The sequence below is a fragment of the Anabrus simplex genome, chromosome 7, assembly GCF_040414725.1.
Source record: "Anabrus simplex isolate iqAnaSimp1 chromosome 7, ASM4041472v1, whole genome shotgun sequence".
Lineage (NCBI taxonomy): Eukaryota > Metazoa > Arthropoda > Insecta > Orthoptera > Tettigoniidae > Anabrus > Anabrus simplex.
The window spans coordinates 289,179,923-289,200,294 of NC_090271.1; the positions used below are offsets into that span (position 1 = coordinate 289,179,923).

The following is a 20,372-nucleotide window of genomic DNA, read 5'->3' on the forward strand; positions in this document are numbered from 1 at the left end:
CTCTTGAGGTGGCAGCTAATCACACTAACCACTACACTACACAGGCGGCCATCAGACGTCACCTTCCTCATGAAAATTGTATCAGTGCTACCGGAGGACATTTTGAACATTTAATGTGGTGTGTTGGTACGCTCTGTTCCTGTGTGTTTCCGATTATTAATGTACAGGGCCTTTCAATCAAAGTGGGGCCGGCCGGTCGACCGGCGCTGCGCAGCGGGTAGATGGGTGAGCTGAAGGTCAGCACATGGCAACTCGCTGAGCTTGAGGCCGGGAGAGCGCAGCTGTTAGATGGGCGAGCTGAAGGTCAGAAGTGCTCGTGGCATCTCGCTGAGCTTGAGGCCGGGAGAGCGCAGCTGTTAGATGGGCGAGCTGAAGGTTAGCACATGGCAACTCGCTGAGCTTGAGGCCGGGAGAGCGTCCATATGAATCGCATGTGAATAACAAGCACACATAATAACGCATAATCAAAGTAAAATAATTTATCATTTTGTCACAAAAGATGTTGAAAATGTCCTCCACCTGCTCTACACATTTCTGGCTTCATCTAAGGAAATTTTTATTCATACGCATTAGTTTATCTACCAAGATAGCCTCAATTCCTCTCGTGATACTTTGTTTGACTTCATCTAGAATGTGAAAATGAGAGTGTTGGCGGCGGTAACTGCAGACAGGATGATAGGGCTTATAGTTTTTGAAACAACAATCACCAGGAAGCGATACAGAATGACATTCTCGTACCATTATTTAACAATTGACGGACAATGAATGCCAGTCTGGATATTTCCAGCAAGACTCGACAACCGCGCATACGGTTAACGAGTCATTAAGTTTAATAGATAAAATTTTTGACAACAGGGTAATTAGTAAACCATTGTGGCCCAGATCTTGCGGTTTGCGATTTTTATTTATGGGGAAAATTGAAAAATAAGGTTTATGCAACAAACCCTCACACTCTAGGTGAACTCAAACAAAATATCACGAGAGAAATTAAGGCTATCTCGGTAGATAAACTGATGCTATGATTGAAAATGTCCTTAGATGAAGCCAGAAATGTGTAGATACAGGTGGAGGACATTTTCAGCATCTTCTGTGACAAGGTGAGAAATTATTATTTTACTTTGATTATGCGTTATGTGTACATGTTATTTACATGCGATTCATACGGGCGCTCTCTCGGCCTCAAGCTCAGAGAGTTGCCATGTGCTCGTCTCTGGGGTGGGGCCAGCAACTTATTTCACGCGTCCGTAGAGCGAGATGCCTGATCGCAATGCTGCAGGGGCACACGTCGAGGCGCGGTCGTCTGACCAGCTCGCCCGTCTACTCGCTGCGCTGCGCCGGCCGGCCCCACTTTGAGCGAAAGACCCTTTACTATATAGAGTTGTAGGAAATGAGTTCTAATATGGAAATGAAGCGTTTCCTGACCCACATCGATATAACATATTTTCTTCTTCTCCGTGTAAGGAATGTGTGGTGAAACTCTGCCCGTTCCTTACTGTTACACCTGTATATTGGTTGTCCCTTCTTTATCCTGTAGTTCAAATGTCTGAACAGTTTTCTGCAATTTTCTCGTAGATGACTTCTTGTGGCTGCGGTCCTAAGTACTTGTGATATTTGTGTTCCAGAGGTGACGAGGTTCAGCGGTCCCTGGAGTTACTGGACCGCGTGCTCTCCGAGTTCGACGACCTGGAAAACGGGAACGTGGGAGGAGAGGCGGTTCGCGCTCCGGTGGCGGACGCGCCGTCCAGCAGCACTCCGGACGATGAGAGCCCGTCACTTGGAGGACACCAGTCGGAAGACGACGGTTACATGAGTATGAACGGAAGACGAGCCAAGTTCGTGCTCAGTTTCCGACCTGTCCCTGACGAAAGTCCGGCACTGGAATTACCGCCCGCTCCTGATCCACCGCCGGACCCTCCTCCAGCGGAGATGGCTGACTTTCCGCCCCCGCCCGAAGAGGCTGAGCGGATCATATCCACGTTGCTCCCTAAGTATATACTCTTAACGTACTGTATTATAGCTCCTTAATTTTACTAACATGGATTGATCAAAAGCCTCGAGTGGCTCTTTTAGGAAATACGGCTTCATATTTTGAGCAAAAACGACTACTCTTGTAATTTTACGTCACTGATCTTGTGACCATGAGCCACAGAAATACAGTTTTATCTAGAATTCGGAAGACAAGAACGTGACTTTCCACACGTGGTGCAATCCCAAGTTACTTTGGGTGGTTGTATGCATTAGCTCCCCTCAATAAATTCACTTGTTGGACAAAAAATGGAACAAAAGCAAAGTCTTACTAACTTCACCTCCATTAACGTAAAATTGCAATGTGTGTCTTACAATATGTCTTTCTCTTCCAGCTGATTACTATTTTAAGACAATTTAGCTCTCACGTTCTTTTACAAAGAGCGTACTATAGTTTTACACTTAATTTTTTTTTACCCAAATGAAGTACATTACACATCAGCTGTTACGTCCACCTTCTCAACAACATAATCTTGTAACTGCATGCACTTTAGCATCGATGTGTCAATCTCTCCAGACCTTCCTGAAACCATTTTTTCGGAGTGCTGCGTACCCATGCCTTGACAGCTGTATGCAATTCTGCAAAATCTGCAAAACAGCGATCACGCAGAAGTTTCTTCATGTTCCCGAACAGGTGATAATCACTTGGTGCCAAGTCAGGAGAGTATGGTGGGTGTGGCAGCACCGTGAATCCCATTTCATCAATGGCAGCGGTGGTCTCTTATCACAATCACTAGTCACAAGCTAGCCATGAAGTCGGCTGGATCTTAATCATAGCGTTGCAAAAGTTCTCTGCACACGTCCACACGCCTCTGCTTTTCGTCTGCAGACAAGAGTCTAGGCACCCACGTGGATGACACCTTCTCCAACTGTATGTAACCGTGCACGATCCGCTGCAGGGTGTTTCGGCTAATTCCCGTGGCTGCCTCCATTTCCGTAAATGTGATGCATGTGTTTCCTTGGATGGCATGTTCGACCAGGGCAATGTTGGCTGGGGTTGACACTGTCACATTCCTTCCAGAACTGTTTCCCTTGTCCACCTATCTGCGCCCTGTTTTCCAACCTTCCACCCAGTTGTAAACTGTTTTCCATGACGGTGCATGTTCTCCACAGACTGCCACCAAGAGCCGATGAATTTCTGCAGTGGTCACGCCTTCTTTCCATAGGAACCAAATTGTATAGCGCTGTCCATGATGGTTGCTTTGCATGTTGTGTACTCCTACGCTGACACTGTTGTTATGGAATGGCTATGACGAGTACATTTGTTGGCCCCTGTGCGTGTGCTGCTACCAAACGGTGGAACTTGACACTAGTTACACGTCACCACCTTCAAGTCCGACTCGTTGGCTGAATGGTCAGCGTACTGGCCTTCGGTTCAGAGGGTCTCGGGTTCGATTCCCGGCCGGGTCGGGGATTTTAACCTTCATTGGTTAATTCCATTGGCCCGGGGGCTGGGTGTTGTGCTGTCCCCAACATCCCTGCAACTCACACACCACACATAACATTATTCTCCATCACAATAACACGCAGTTACCTACACATGGCAGATGCCGCCCACCCTCATCGGAGGGTCTGCCTTACAAGGGCTGCACTCGGCTAGTAATAGCCACACGAAATTATTATTACCACCTTCAAAAGTGAAATTTGAACCATACCCGGACGTACAGAAAATAAAGTGTAAAACAATAGAGTACACCCCTCGTACATTCTTCATTTGTCCGACTCGTTGGCTGAATGGTCAGCATACTGGCCTTCGGTTCAGAGGGTCCCGGGTTTGCTTCCCGACCGGGTCGGGGATTTTAACCTTCATTGGTTAATACTAATGGCTCGGGAGCTGGGTGTTTGTGCTTTCCGCAACATCCCTGCAACTCACACACCACACACAACATTATTCTCCATCACAATAACACGCAGTTACCTACACATGGCAGATGCCGCCCACCCTCATCGGATGGTCTGCCTTACAAGGGCTGCACTCAGCTAGAAATAGCCACACGAAATTATTATTATTATTATTATTATTATTATTATTATATATATATATTCGTTTACGGCCATTAGAGACCACGTTAGATAACAATTACATGTTTCTGGAAGCCTTCCTCACAGCCCAGAACTTCAGCATCCTCTCTCTGGCAGCCTGTCTTCTTTCATCCGTCCACCCACGGTTAAGTTTTGGTTCGTCATGGAATCCCTGAAATCTGTCGATCACTGACCTAAACTTTGTTCGGTTTGAGATGTCTTCCGAATTTAGTCCCACCTGTCTGAGATCCTTTCTCACCTCCCTGAACCATTTGTCCGACACTTTAGGTCTGCTGTCTAGTATTGTGAAAATCCTTTTCGTTAGTCTCTTCTCATCCATTCTAAATAAATGCCCATAGAATTTAAGTCTCCGTTTTCTCATGGACTCAGTTAGCCTTTCATTGTCTCGGTAAAGTTCTTCCCTTCCTCGCAGCCTATACTGTCCATCCACAATCTTTGGACCCATTATTTTGCGAAGGATCTTTCTTTCAAATTTCTCAGCTTCTCTCAGTCCCGCTTTTCCTGTCATTTGGAGGCATTCACTAGCATACAGACATTCCGTTTTAATCACTGTATTGTAATGCCTTAGTTTAGCTCGTCTGGAGATGGTTTTCTTTTTGTATATAGGATATGTCCTACGAAAAGCCGCAGCCATTTTCTCCCGTCTGGTGTTGTTTGCTTCTCTTTCATTTGTTTTCAATTGCACTATTTCACCCAAATACTTAAAGCTATCAACTCTTTCTATTTTACCGTGTTCTGTCTTCAGGTACCGAGGGGCTGTTTTGATGTTTGTTATATATTTAGTTTTTTCGAAAGAAATCTGTAGTCCTGCTTTTTCTGCTTGTAGTTTTAGTACATTCAGCTGTTCTATTGCTGTGTCAGTATTCCTAGATAGCAGCGCAACATCATCAGCAAAGGCAAGGCAATTAATCATGACACCACTTTTTGACCCTCCAATGTATACTTGGTTAAGTAATCCTTTTCTGTCCAGTTCTTTTTCCCACTCCCGGATAATCTTCTCCAACACACAGTTGAAAAGAATTGGTGACAATCCATCACCCTGCCTGACTCCTGTTTTAATTTCGAACTGCTTGGAGTTCTCTCCCATGAACTTAACTTTCGAGTGTGTCCCAGTTAAAGTCTGCTTAATAATTGCTGTTGTTTTGGCGTCAATTCCAAATTCCACTAATATATTGAATAGCACTTCCCTGTCGACTGAATCATACGCCTTTTTAAAGTCTACAAAAACGACTACCAGATCCTTTGAGAGATGATTCTCTAGTACACGTTTCAGACTCCAGATTTGATCAACGCACGATCTTCCCTTCCTAAATCCCGCTTGATACTCGCCTAGTTGATGATCCACTTGTTCCACAAGTCTCCTCTGTAGTGCTTTAGAGAGTGTCTTATAAGTTACAGATGTGATGGAAATGCCGCGGTAGTTGTTAGGATCTGCTCTATCACCTTTTTTGTGTAGAGGATGAATGATAGCATTTTTCCAATCTTCAGGGATTACCTCCATTTCCCATATCTTTTCCATTTCTCGCCTTAAAATTGTTATTGCGATTTCTCCACCACTTTTCAGCATCTCTGCTGTGACAGAGTCTTCCCCTGCAGCTTTGTTGTTCTTTAAGTCTGTAATTATTTCACGGAGTTCTTTTTCGTCAGGGGGTATTGAGTTTTCACTCCGTTGCTTTGGATCCTCTTTTGGCCATTTATTTTTAGGTTTTTCACAGTTCAACAATTTCTCAAAATATGTAGCTAATATCTCACAATTTTCATTCTTATTCACTGCCAATTTTCCATCTTCCCTTCGAAATCCCATGGTAGATGGTTGATATCCATGTATGTGCTCTTTAAAGGTCCTATAAAAGATTCTAGTATTGTTCTTCTTAAATTCCGTGTCAATACTTCGAATTTCTTCAGATATTTGATTCCTTTTGGCTTGCCGGAGGATCTTTGCTGTCTGTTTGCGTACCTCCTTGTATGTCTCAAATTTATCTTCTGTTTTATCTGCGTACCATGCTTTATAGGCTGCAGCTCTCCTATCAATTGCTACATCACAGTCTGTAGTCCACCATCGGTGTCTGCGAGTTCGTCGCAATGGTGCAACATCCTTAGCTATATTAGCCATATTCTCTCGAATATCCTCACAAGTCTCCATTTTCTTCTCCCGCATACGTCTTTGAAAGTCGTTTCTGTTTTCTTGAAGTTTTTCATGGTTTACTTTTATTGATGCATTCGGAGAGAGTCTCTTCTTGTTTAGCGGTAACGGCTTGAATTTTATGCGGGTCAAGAAGTGATCAGAGTCAAGATTGGCTCCTTTCCGTACTACCACATTCATAATTTCTTTAGTGTTTCTCCTTGAAATTGCAACATGGTCCAGTTGATATTCACCTAGGTCTTTCCGTGGAGCACACCACGTTTTCTTTTTCCTTGGCAGTCTTTTGAAGTACGTGGACATTAATTTAAGATCGAATGTCTCACATAAGTCAATAAGTCTCTTCCCATTCGTATTTGTTCTGGTGTGAGCTGGATAACCACCTACTATTTTTCGGAACTGACGTTCTTTCCCAACCTGCGCGTTGAAATCACCCATCAGAATTTTGACATGATTGCTTGGCGTCTTTAGCAATTCATTCTCCAATTGATCCCAGAATATTTTCACCTTATCAGGATTCTTTCTGTTGTCTTCATTTATAGGGGCGTGTGCATTGAATAGTGTGTATCTCTTGTTTGCACATTTCAGTGTTAGAGTGGAGAGTCTATCAGAAGGAGAAGAGAAGTCCGTTACGGAGTCAATAACCCTTTTGTTTACACAAAATGCTGTGCCAAGTTGCTGCAGATTTCTTCCAATTTTTCGTCCAGGTTTACCCTTAAAGATTCTATAATTTTCTGAATCAAACGTATTAATATCAGTAAAACGCGTCTCTTACACTGCTAGTATTAGAATATTCTGATTTTCCATTTCATCCAAAGTCCGTTTTAATTTCCCCGTCCTAAGTAGAGTCTGTATGTTGATAGTTCCAAAATAGTGATGTTTCTTTGTCCTTAGATTTTGTTTTAGGTTAGTCGTGTTTGTCGTTAGTACGTCATCAGTCTGGCTACCAGATGGCTCCGACTCCATCTTGCATGTTGGTACAAGCTCCCCAGAATCCGAAGGCTTGTTTGCGCCGCCTGGTGCGACGGTGGATTTCCATTGCTGGGTACCACCTGGGGTAGTTTTCCTTGAAAGTGTTTCCATCATGCATAATGTTACCTCATGGTAATGCTTGGTGGGACAGATTACTCTGTCCGTGGTTAGAACTACGGTTGTAAGCCGTAGAGCCAGTTCTTCCGCCCTCTCAGCCGTTGGGAAATATCCTCATCCGCCATCGAGACCGTTGACTGCAGACCTTTTTGCCTCAGTTGATCCGCGGGTGTTTATTTGGCTAAGCCTTATTCACACCTGTCCTGCATATCTACAGGAACATTCCCTATCAGCCATATGGGACGCGCCGTGTCGGGGTTGAGGCCCCCCGCCCCAGTGTCTTCCGTGAAGTTATGCCAAACACTTACTCAGTTCAGTGCGTGACCCCCACGGATTATTATTATTATTATTATTATTATTATTATTATTATTATTATTATTATTATTATTATTATTATTATTATTATTATTATTATTATTATTATTATTATTATTCATTTAAGTTTCTGGTGAATTACTTGTTTGGTCATCATCATCATCATCTGTTTACCCTCCAGGTTCGGTTTTTCCCTCGGACTTAGCGAGGGATCCCACCTCTACCGCCTCAAGGGCAGTGTCCTGGAGCTTCAGACTCTTGGTCGGGGGATACAACTGGGGAGTATGACCAGTACATCGCCCAGGCGGCCTCACCTGCTATGCTGAACAGGGGCCTTGTGGAGGGATGGGAAGATTGGAAGGGATAGGCAAGGAAGAGGGAAGGAAGCGGCCGTGGCCTTAAGTTAGGTACCATCCCGGCATTCGCGTGGAGGAGAAGTGGGAAACCACGGAAAACCACTTCCAGGATGGCTGAGGTGGGAATCGAACCCATCTCTACTCAGGTGACCTCCCGAGGCTGAGTGGACCCCGTTCCAGCCCTCGTACCACTTTTCAAATTTCGTGGCAGAGCCGGGAATCGAACCCGGACCTCCGGGGGTGGCAGCTAATCACGCTAACCACTACACCACAGAGGCGGACTACTTGTTTGGTACTAGGCAAATTTTGTTTTGTTTCTTTCTGACTAATTTAATTACTCTATATAGAATAGTTTGATTACGTACCCAAATATTTTATTTTATTTTATTTTATTTTATTTTATTTCTGTCTTAATCCGTTTACCCACCAGGATTGGTTTTTTCCCTCGAACTCAGCCATGGATCCCACCTCTACCGCCTTAAGGGCAATGTACTGGAGCATGAGACATTGGATCAGGGATACAACTGGAGAGGAGGACTAGTACCTCTCCGAGGCGGCCTCACCTGCTATGTTGAATAGGGGCCTTGGGGAGATCGCAAGGGATAGACAAGGAAGAGGGAAGAAAGTGGTCGTGCCCTTAAGTTAGGTACCATCCCAGCATTGGCCTAGAGGAGAAGTGAGAAACCACAGGAAACCACTTCGAGGATGGCTAAGGTGGGAATTGATCCCTCCTCTACTCAGTTGACCTACCAAGGCTGAGCAGACATCGTTACAGCCCTCGTACCACTTTTTAAATTTCGTGGCCGAGCCGGGAATCGAACTCGGACCTCCGAGAGTGGCAGTTAATCACACTAACCACTACACTACAGAGACGGACTCCCCAAAGTATTTTACTATTGTGTAACATGATGACTAACTGAAAATTCCAAAACTGTTATTAGGCAACACTAATATTCGTGGTGGTCCACCAGCGCCTTGTGACCTAGTTTTATGCATCCTGCCGCTTTTACTACAGTTCTGAAATACATCGATCCCTCTCCCTAAACCGAGGTATTATAACGAGATGTTTGGTTACAGGTTAGAAGACACCAAGAATCGTGAGCGCCACTATTAATTCATTATGAGTACCTCGAATAAACCCGTAAAACAAGCACAGGCACGTATCTTACAACAGGAGGTGCATACACAGATCAGGAGCAAGCATTGTATAGGCTGGGAACTGCGCGCCGCATGTCAAGCCTCGCAGTAGCTTACATGGCAAGGATGCGGTGGGAGATGTGATATTGGATGGTGCTCGAAGGTTCAAATCCCATGCAAGTGGGTTTTTTTACTGTCAGTTGCCTAGGATGTGATATGGCTGCACACTTTCGATAGCTTCTATGGACTGATTTATTTATTTGGCCCTGTAATGGGCCGTAAGTATCGTGGCATAAGGTGTGGAGCTAGGTTAGATGAGGTTGAGGAGGTGATGGTTTGTGGCTAGGGTACAGGCAATCAGTTAGCTACGTCGTACATGTTCCAAGCTTCGTTGACCACAGATGGAGCAAAGTGTGCCCCATTGGAACAAGAACAACGTATAATGGCAGATAGATATGTAGCTGTGTGAACTCCCCTCTGAAGCAAGTCACAACACAAGGCTTATTCAGAGCTTCATGATGTATTCCAATGACTAGTATGTAGATGTGTTACTCATCTATGGAGAAGCTAGGCAGAATGCATACCAGGCACAATGCCAATATCAGTAATGATATCAGGATAGGTGACAATCAACAGGCATGACATTTCGGAGTGTGGAAAGATGTCTGCAGGCTACTGCATCCCTGGGAAGGACACCTGTTCGAGATCATTCCATGAGTCTGCTCTCAATCAAGAGGTTGTCTTGAACGCTATCCTCATAACCTTCACATTAGCACACAGGCTATTGCACAGGAGAGCAATATCAGCCGATCATCTGTTATGTGGATATTGCATATTGCATATCCAGCAGTTTCACCCTACCATCTGAACTTACACCAGGAGTTCCATGGTCATGATTTTGAAGCTCTGGTGTCGTTCTGTCAATGGACCCTACACCATGTAGACACTGACCCTGCCTTTTTAGCAACCATCTTATTTCCAGAAGAAGCACGGTTCCACAACGAAGTGATGTTAGGAGTATGAAGTAACTTGTGAAGGTGAGACGATTGACTTTAGCTTGTCCTTTCTGTAACCGATTCTCAACCCAAAGCCATCTGTTAGTGTGTTCACCCATTCGTAAATTACTTTCTCCAGTAGGCTGTTGAAGAGGAATGGGGAAAAGCCATTCCCTTGTCTAATATCTGTCCTGATCTCGAAGCTCTTTGATAGTTCCCCTTTGAATTTGAGTTTGGACTTGGTATTTGTCAGAGTCGCTTTTACAAAGTTCAAGGTCTTGTTGTCTAGTCCCAGTTCAGTGAGTGTCTGGAAAAGGGACTGCCTATCTACCAAGTCATAGGCATTCTGGAAGTCAACAAAAGTTGCTATGTAGGATGAAGCACTTAGGTTTTTGTAGGTGAGGATAGTTTTGAGGTTCAGGATCTATTCTGTGCATATATTGGACAGTATATAGGCTATGGGCAGGAGATGTCCGTTGTTATTTGTCTAGCATGAACATTTTAAATCACGTTCAGTGTTCTTTTGTGCATCATTTTGTGTGGTCTTCAGTTCAGACTCATCATGGCAAAAAAGTATATTTTAGAAAACTGTTTTAGCGGTAAAACAAAAATTGGAAATTATGAAGAAAGAGGGAAACTGTTATATGGGAACTAAGTTGATGACAGATTGTGGAATAGGAGTACAAAATATCTACTGTTTTATGACAAGAAAAGGTGGAGGATTTTTTGTGCAAGAGTGATAATAGAGGTGGACATGCAGAAAGTAAAAGTTTTTAAAAAGTCTGCATATTAAGAGTGGTTCAACCAAGAACAAAGCATAAGGAATACAAATGTGCAGAGAAAGCAAAGTTAATCCATGAATTTTCATACAATTAGATTATCCAGGGTTTTTTTTTTTTCCTTTGTAAACTGTATAACTGTGAATTTACTGTAATGAAATAATATTCACTTCATGTTAGCTTCATATAAATATGATCTCCTTGTACTTCATTGCTGCATTATGGAGAGGATTTCTCTTACAAATTATTGTTATTTCCTGCGTGTTACATTAAAATATCCATTATTATGAGTGTATATGACAACAGCATTGCTCTTTCTGTACATTAAATTTCATTTTTACACTTACTTGTTTCAGAGTTTCTCCTGGAAACTCGACAAAGAGGAGCCATACTCGGAAAGGTCGTGCCTTCCTCACAGCCATGGCTCTGCGTGGAGAAGAGCTGGGCGGGCGTCGAGTCACAACAGCGACGCAAACCACCTTGGTATGTTACTTTCCGTAATATGAAACTACTAGAGAGTATGTGATCTTCTCAGAGTACAAAGTACCAACAGGCACGAAAAGATACAGATCAATTTAGTGGTACTAACTTTCAACAAGGAAGTGTCATTCATACCATGTACAGCACAGTGCCAGATTTATAAATGAGCCCATTAGGCCTATTCTGTATTTTAATGTTAGACTGATTTATTTACTTTTTAATTTAGGTTTATCACATCTATAAATAATAATTATCACCACTGCTTTTTTCTAAAATGTATTGAAGGGGCACTCTCAGTTTGAACTTGACAAAACATCATCACCATACAATTCACATATTAAAAATGCAACGAACAGACAAACAAATACAAACAAGTTCTGGTAATGTCACTTTTTTGCTAAACTGTATACAGCAAGTTCCAAACTGATAAAGGAATAGGATTAGTGCCATCTTCATGCTTTCTCTCCTTGCTTTTGGTGGTAGTCACCAGATACTGTCCTTTCAGGAACAATGAAATCACATAAACCACAGGTTTCAAATGTCTAAAAGGAGGGCCAAGCAAATTCATTAATATAAGATTTAATTTGATTAAATGCAATGATGCTCTTGTTGGAATCATGATCGAGTTCATTTCTGAGATGTCTAGAGAGAAAAATATTCTAGACATGGTGCTGATAAAACCAGATGACCTCTTTAAAGAAACTGAAGTTATACGTCACAAAGCTGTTTTTGTCATGCCGTTCATTAAAAATAAATGCAATAAAAAAGGAAGGTTGTAAAAGTAGGACTGTTAGACAATACCATATGGTTGATAAGACAGATGTGGGGGAGTTTTCAAGAATTATGATCAGTGGAAAATGGTAAATAAAAATATAAACAGCCTATGGGATGGGATGGGTTTAAAGCATATTTTTGACAAGTGTGAAAACAGGTATGTACCTTTAAAGGTGTTAAGGAATGGGAAACACCCACTATATTAAAACAGAGAAATAAAGAGATTAAGAAGGAGATACAGGTTAGAAATAAATAGAGTTAGGAATGGTTGAGTAAAGAGAGACTGAAGGAACCAACATACATTTTTACATATTTATTCTTACAGAATTGGTATCCCATACGACTGCAGAGGATATCAAAAATTAAAAACTATCTGGAATTAGAGTCTCTTCACGAAAGATGTGAGAACTTTGATATTAGTTTCATTTATAAATTGCTCTACTTTCATGTAAATTTCCAATAATCCAGAACAATTTAGCAAAAAAGGCTCAATTTGTAGGATTCCAGCAAGATTTAGCAGATATTCGAGATCCAGGTGAGATAGACTGTATTGTCAGTTTAGGGAAAAATGCAAGGGTATGTATAGGTATTTCAAGGCAGAAAGGGGTTCCTGGAAGGACGTTCCAGGGAACATTAATGAACAAGGGGAGTGTATATTTGAGGAGGCAAAAGTATTTAGTCAGCAGGATGTAAAGATTGTTCGATATAAGGATAATATCCAGGTAGAGGACATTATGAATACTGGTAAAGTACTGAAATTTTCCTGTGATAATTAAGATATTTACAAAAAAGTATACAATAGTTGAAAGCTAGAAAAGCAGCTGAAATGGAAAAAATTTCTAGGGATACACTTTAAAGCATTGAGTTGGGATATAGTGCCGTATCTGAAATATTTATTTGATTACTCTTTGTATGGTGGAGCTATACCAAATGAATGGAGAGTTGCTAGAGTAGCCCAGTATTCAAGGAAAGTGGGAAAATCATAAAGTTGATAACTACAGGTCAGTCAGCTACATATGCTGCATATAAGCTTTGATAGAGCATTCTTTCTGATTATAATAGATGCAACTGCAAAATTATTAACCGATTTGATAGAAGGCAGTTCGCATTTTGGAAATGTTATTCCAGTGAAGCTCAACTTGTAAGATTCCAGCAAGATATAGCAGATATTTCAGGTTCAGGAGCTCAAATGGACTCTATCGCAATTTACCTATACAAGGCTTTTGATAGGGTAGATCATGGGAGACTGCTGAGGAAAATGAGGGCTATTGCACTAAACAAAAAAGTGATAATATGGGTGGATAAATTTCTACTATAACATAGAACTCAAAGAGAGGTGAAGCAAGGTCCTGCAAGGAAGTATTATTGGACCTTTATGTTATTTTATGCATACCTGCCAACTTTACAAAACCAAAAATCAGGAGATTTTGATATGAAAATCAGGAAAAATAAGAAGATACAAATGGTCAAAACCGCTTATTTTACATGTCTTGTCTCAAAAACAGACTGTTGCTATAAGAGGCTACAAGGCTAAAAATGACACATCTCTATTTGCTCACAGGAAGTATGTGAGTGAGATGATCGGTCTCTGATAAGCCGTCCGAAAATATTATTTATGTATACAAATGATAATGATTAAAGAAATGGAATCACAGACAAGGCTTTTTGCAGGTAATGTTGTACTGTATAGCAGAGGTTCTCAAACTTCTGTAAGAATGTAGTTCCCCTCCTTCATGACTAAAAGTTCAGTGTAACCCCACAAAAAAAAAAATCGTTAAATGACAGGTTAAAAAAATATGAATATGGTATTTGCCTAATTATTAAGACAATTTTAATTGATTGAAAACTGTTCTTTTAAATACACAGAATAAATAAGCCAAGATCATGAAGTGAAACACAGTTTTTGTAAAAAATCACAAGAAATGCAATAGTTTGTGTTTGCACCAAGTATTATGCAATGATAATAAAATAACAAAACCTCTGTGACTCAGACGGCAGCGCATCGGCCTCTCGCCACTGGATACTGTGGTTCAAATCCCGGTCATTCCATGCAAGATTTGTGCTGGACAAAGCGGAGGCGGGACAGGTTTTTCTCCGGGTACTCCGGTTTTCCCTGTCATCTTTCATTCCAGCAACACTCTCCATTCTCATTTCGTAGCATCTATCAGTCATTAATATATCACTTTGGGAGTTGTGACCCCATCGTAATAGTAGCCTATACGGGGTGTTTCAAAAATAGGGGGCATAATGTCAGGTATATATTGGTTACATGTAGACAATCAAAATAGTGCATTACAACATGTGTCTGGAAATGCTTATGGCGTTCACAACACTGAACTTCACTGGAACGTTTTTCTTCTGCAGGTCATTGTCATTACAGAAGAAGTTCGAAATTTCCACCTCCTGCTTGAATACAGACTTCACATCGATGTCTCATTGACATGCGAACACGATCCCAAACTCCAGGAGTATTGCGTATGTCCTCACACGATGCCACAATTCGATTTCGAAGGGTTTCCACATCAGGCACCGGAGACGAATACACCGATAATTCTAAATGGCCCCCAAGTAGAAAACAACAGGGTTCAGATCAGGTGAGCGTGGAGACCAAGCAATCGGGCCACCTCTACCTCTCCATCGATGAGGAAACATTCGATCCAAGTCGATGAGACATCGATGTGAGGTCTTCTGTAATGACAATGACCTGCGGAAGGAAAACGTTCCGGTGAAGTTCAGTGTTGTGAAGGCCATAACTCGGAAATGAAGCATTTCCGGACACATGTTGTAATGAACTATTTTGATTGTCTATGTATAACAAATACATATCTGAAATTATGCCCCCCCATTTTTGAAACATCCTATATATGATTCATTCATTACACCCTTGACCCGGTCACTGACTGGAAAACATGTTGTAGGTTTTCATTTTCAATAAAATAACAAAGCATTCCCTGTTTGTATGAAAGTTTCATTAAACGTTACATGTTGCCCTTAATACCAAAATAATAACTAAGATGGAATAACTTTACCCTTAATTCTAGAAGTTGGAGATTATGAATCATCAGAATTTCAGTGGCATGACATATTTTTCTGATGTGTGGTACCGTACTTACTGTTTAGATACACCACAGATAAAAAACCTGCCCTTGCATAGATTTGTTATAGAAAAACAGATCATGAACTTGATGGCACAGTCAGTAATATGAGGACCACGTACCAGAGTTTGAGGACCACTGCTGTATAGAGTAATAAATAAGTTACAGCATTGTGAGCGACTGCAAAGAGACCTCAACAGTGTTGTGAGGTGGGCAACAGAGAGTGGTAAAATGGTGAACAGGATGAAAAATCAGGTTAAAAGTTTCACCAGGAGGAAACGTCCTCTCAGTTTTAATTGCTGTGTTGATGGGGAGAAGGTATCTAATAAGGGTTCTTGTAAGTACTTAGGTGTTAATATAAGGAAAGATCTTCATTGGGGTAATCACATTAACTCCCCTTCCTATAAACGAATATTGGGGCAAATATTCATTTATAAGAAGGGGAGTTAGGGATAGGAATAACTTACCGAGGGAGATCTTCAATAAATTTCCAATTTCTTTGAAATCATTTAAGAAAAGGCTAGTAAACAACAGATGGGGAATCTGCCACCTAGGTGACTGCCCTAAATGCAGATCAGTATTGATTGATTGTTGTATATAAATGTTACAGATCTCTTCATGTAGTTATGAGAGTATTTAAGATTTGTAGTAAGGATATGCCGGCCCCCTGGTGTAGGGGTAGCGTGCCTGCCTCTTACCCGGAGGCCCCGGGTTCGATTCCCGGCCAGGTCAGGGATTTTTACCTGGCCCTGAGGGCTGGTTCGAGGTCCACTCAGCCTACGTGATTAGAATTGAGGAGCTATCTGATGGTGAGATGGCGGCCCCGGTCTAGAAAGCCAAGAATAACGGCCGAGAGGAATCGTCGTGCTGACCACACGACACCTCGCAATCTGCAGGCCTTCGGGCTGAGCAGCGGTCGCTTGGTAGGCCAAGGCCCTTCAAGGGCTGTAGTGCCATGGGGTTTGGTTTGGTTTAGTTTTAGTAAGGATGTAAAGGAGAGGGCATATAAGTCTCTGGTAAGACGTCAGTTAGAGTATAGTTCCAGTGTATGGGATCCACACCAGAATTATTTGATGCGACTGGAAAAGATCCAAAGGAAAGCAACTTGATTTGTTGTGGGTAATTTATGATAAACGAGTAGTGTTATGAAATTGTTGCAAACTTTGGACTGGGAAGACTTGGGAGTAAGGAGATGAACAGTTCAATAAAGTGAGCTGTCAGTGAAGAGATGGCTTGGAATGACATTAGTAGCAAATAAGCTTGAGTAGAGCTTTCAAAGGTAGGATAGATCATGATATGATTTGATGAGGACAAATTAGTACAAATATTCATTTATAGAAAGAGAAGTTGGGAAAGGGAAAATTTATCAAGGGAATGTTCAATAAATTTCAAATTTTTTTGAAGTCCTTTAAGGAAAAACTACGTAATCTATCGATAGGGAATCTGGGATGACAATCCTAAATGCAGATCAATGGTGATTGATTGAGCCTTGTTCATGTTTACTCATTGAAATTAGTATGTTGCCTGTAGAGTTAAAAAGAGACGGTAGATATGATGGACATTTCTTCTCCATTATATATTCTCAAACATGTTAGGATTTGTCGCTCAGGTATTATATTAACAGTATAGTGAAAATATAAAACTAAAAGTTCCTAATTTTACTTAACATTATCTAACATCTTCCAGTGTTTTGCTTGGCACTGATTTCAAAACTCTGAAAATATCTGTATTTTTTTCCTATGAAGTTTCTTTATAAAATGTTTAAGGAGTATGCATAGCCCTGTCATATTATTTTACCAGTATTTGAAAATTATATTTTTGAACCCTGTTATAAAGAGTTACCCACGGTCTTACATTGTGTACCTCCTCCAGAATTCACCAACTTGACACATACAAATGATATGATGATGCCTGTTAATGCGTTTCAAATGGTAATACTAATGCACATGCACTATTTCTACACTGCTCACATGTAGATCCTAGGAGCTAAGACAGTTAATTTAATATTCAAGCTATAATTAATGGTTTTACATAGACTGATAAGGAACCTCCGTAGCTTAGATGGTAGCGCACCGGCCTCTCACCGCTGGATTCTATTGTTAAAATCCTGGTCACTCCATGTGAGTTTTGTGCTGGACAAAGCAGAGGTGGAACAGGCTTTTCTCCAGGTGCTCCAATTTTCCCTTTCATCTTTCATTCCAGCAACACTCTCCAATATCATTTCATTTCATCTGTCAGTCATTAATCATTGCCCAAAAGGAGTGCGACAGGCTTCGGCAGCCAGCACAATTCCTATCATCGCTGCTGGATGGGGGCTTCATTCATTTCATTCTTGACCCAGTTGAATGACTTGAAACAGGCTGTTGATTGTTATTTTCATATAAACTGATACCTTCCGCCAAAAATATTTTTAAAAACCTATCTTCAATATTTAATTTCTTAATATAGCCTTACAAATGTTAGTTTTGTAGATAAGATAACTTTCCTGATACTTCACTTATAATACAATGGGAGCAGGCACCCTAATGAACTGTGCCCCAGGCGCCAAGTACCCTAAGTCCGGGCTTCATCCCATACACTTTTTGAACACAAAAAAAAAAAAAAAAAAAAATCATGAGTTCTTCACAGAATGCAACAACTGTTATCATGATACAGTAACCATCAGTATTAAGTCTACCTGGTGGCCATAAACATTAAGACATCAAGTCTCTATGGTCTGACACCATCTTTAGCCAGTTTGAGTCACATTGGTCAAAAATATTCACCATCAGAATGTTGGCCGACATGCTAAGAGAGGTGGTGGTATGTAATTCCTAATCACTAGATTGCATGCCAAAAACCTGGATTCAGTACCAAACCTCTCTGCAGTGTTCATATGGAGTGAGAACATATGACACGGTTGACGGTGATTAGTCTGTCAGATGGAGATGTTAAGCCTTGAACAGACCCCTTGATGCTATTCGACGGGAATAGGCTATGTGCCAGCACCATGTTTCACCCTCTCCCTTCCTACTACCATATATCATATCATTAATTTCATCTGATGGACTTCTCTAATGATGTTGTTGTCAGGAAGGGCATCCAGTTATAAGAACTTGCTTCAGTGATTCATCTCACTTCCTACCCTACCCCGTAAAGAAATGGGGCAGTGGGTCAGATATCAGATATCTGACCATCTGTGCATTGCGGCATCGTTCAGCAACTGCCAGTCAACTGAAATTCACAGTTCAAAAGAATTAGAGGAACATGTTTCGTAACGTCTGGTATGTGAACGTTAATTTGGTAGATGGGTTCCAATGGTCGTACAGCATACCTTGAAAACTTAGCTATTCAGGGTATGTCAAATCGAAGTTATACTCCATCTGTAGACGTAGCCATGATTAAACTGTCAGGTGACCCTTCAAAACAAAGTTAATAGCGGTGCGTCCATGTGTCGTTGTGAGGTACACAGACTACTGCGGTCATTTGAGCACATTGAACGTAAACCAGCACATCCCATGAGATATCTTAACAAGGTTCAAGTCGCAAGGGCCATCTCTTTGATCCAAGAAGGATGGACTTTTTGTCTTGTTGCTGTGGATCTCAGTGTCTCTCCGTCAGTTATTCAACGCTTGTGGAATTGCTACATTAAGACAGGCTAGTTCACAAGGAGGGTTGATCAAGGTCACGGATGCATGACAACCCCAAAGGATGACCGATATCTGACCATCTGTGCGTTGCAGCATCATTCAGCAACTGCCAGAAAACTGCAACAAGACCTCGGAGGGTCACTGGAGTCACGGTGTCTGATCAGACAGTAAGGAACAGGTTAAGAGAAGTGTCCTTACAACCCAGACGTCCTGTTTGAGTGCCCCATTTAACACAGCAACATTGCGCAGCTCGCCTTCTGTTTGCCCATACCCACTTAAACTGGCAACTTTGCCAATGGAAATCTGTGTTGTTCACAGACGAGTACAGATTTCCCCTGACAAAGCGTAATGGGCGTCAACGTGTACGTAGATGCTGTGGTGAGCAGTACATGCCAAATATTGTCCAGGAACGTGACCAGTTCGGACATGGTTCTGTGATGTTGTGGGGTGGCATCAGTATTGATGGCCGTATGGATCTTGTCATCGTCCGTGGTAATCTTACCGCTGTGGGGTACATTGAGCAGATACTGCTACAGCATGTGTTGGCCCTGAATTTGTACTCATGCACGACAATGCCAGGGCTCATGTAGCGCGCATCACTAGAACTGTCTTGCGAGAACTGGACATTCAAGAGATGGAATGACCAGCAGTGAGTCCCGACCTTAATCCCATTGAGCATGTGTTGGATTGGCTTGATAGAAATTTTCGTGGGCGTCCTGTTCCACCAAACTCTTCAATACCTCAAACAGGCTCTCACTGAAGAATGGGACCTGATACCACAACATGACCTCCATTGACTTATATGGAGTATGCCACATAGGTGCCAAGCTGTGATGAATGCTCTTGGAAGACATACACCATACTGAACCTCTCCAGCTGTGATAAAAATCCACCCTGGAGGACTGTTATCACTTTGTTTTTTCCCCTATGTGGACATTTCCATTTGTGTTCTGAAAATGAACGTGAATCCATCGATGTTCTTTTGTATACTTCAGTGGTAAAGGATAAAGGTTTAGTTGGTAATATACCTGAGTGTGAGGTATTGTTTTGTGGAGTATGGCATACGTTCAAAAACATGTTCCCCTAATTTTTTGAAACATTTGAAACTGGGATGGTTATTCTTATTAAACTTTTCAAGGATAAAACAAATAACCTCATTGGAACTGTCATCTTCAGTAATTCAGTAATTGACCCTTGGGACAGAAATAAGTACTGTGGCGATTACTAATATTGCAGTCAGAAAGATATAATGTAGTTTATCCACATTACACAAAACATTGGGAGGGAGGGGGGGGGGGGGGCGTAAAACAGTAAACAGTAATTTAAAATATTATTTAGAGCTTACCTGTATCTGCCTATGCATGATGCTTGGCTATCCAGATTGATGTACGTAGTGCTATAGTACACTGATTTGTTTATTATTATTATTATTATTATTATTATTATTATTATTATTATTATTATTATTATTATTATTATTATTATTATTACATACAGAATGATACACAGTATAT

The 20,372-nt window shown here is 41.5% G+C and overlaps 1 protein-coding gene across 2 annotated transcripts in view; it reads left to right on the top strand.

Annotated features, from left to right (window-relative positions):
- LOC136877573 (uncharacterized) overlaps window positions 1–20,372 on the top strand; it is a 1,365,998-nt gene that overhangs the window by 886,232 nt on the left and 459,394 nt on the right. Inside the window, exons 4-5 of one of the 2 annotated variants that reach the window (XM_067151725.2) lie at window positions 1,623–1,988; window positions 11,237–11,363. In XM_067151725.2, the coding sequence (XP_067007826.2) occupies window positions 1,623–1,988; window positions 11,237–11,363 (493 nt within the window). The remainder of the gene's footprint in view (window positions 1–1,622; window positions 1,989–11,236; window positions 11,364–20,372) is intronic. The other variant, XM_067151726.2, reaches the window with a different exon arrangement.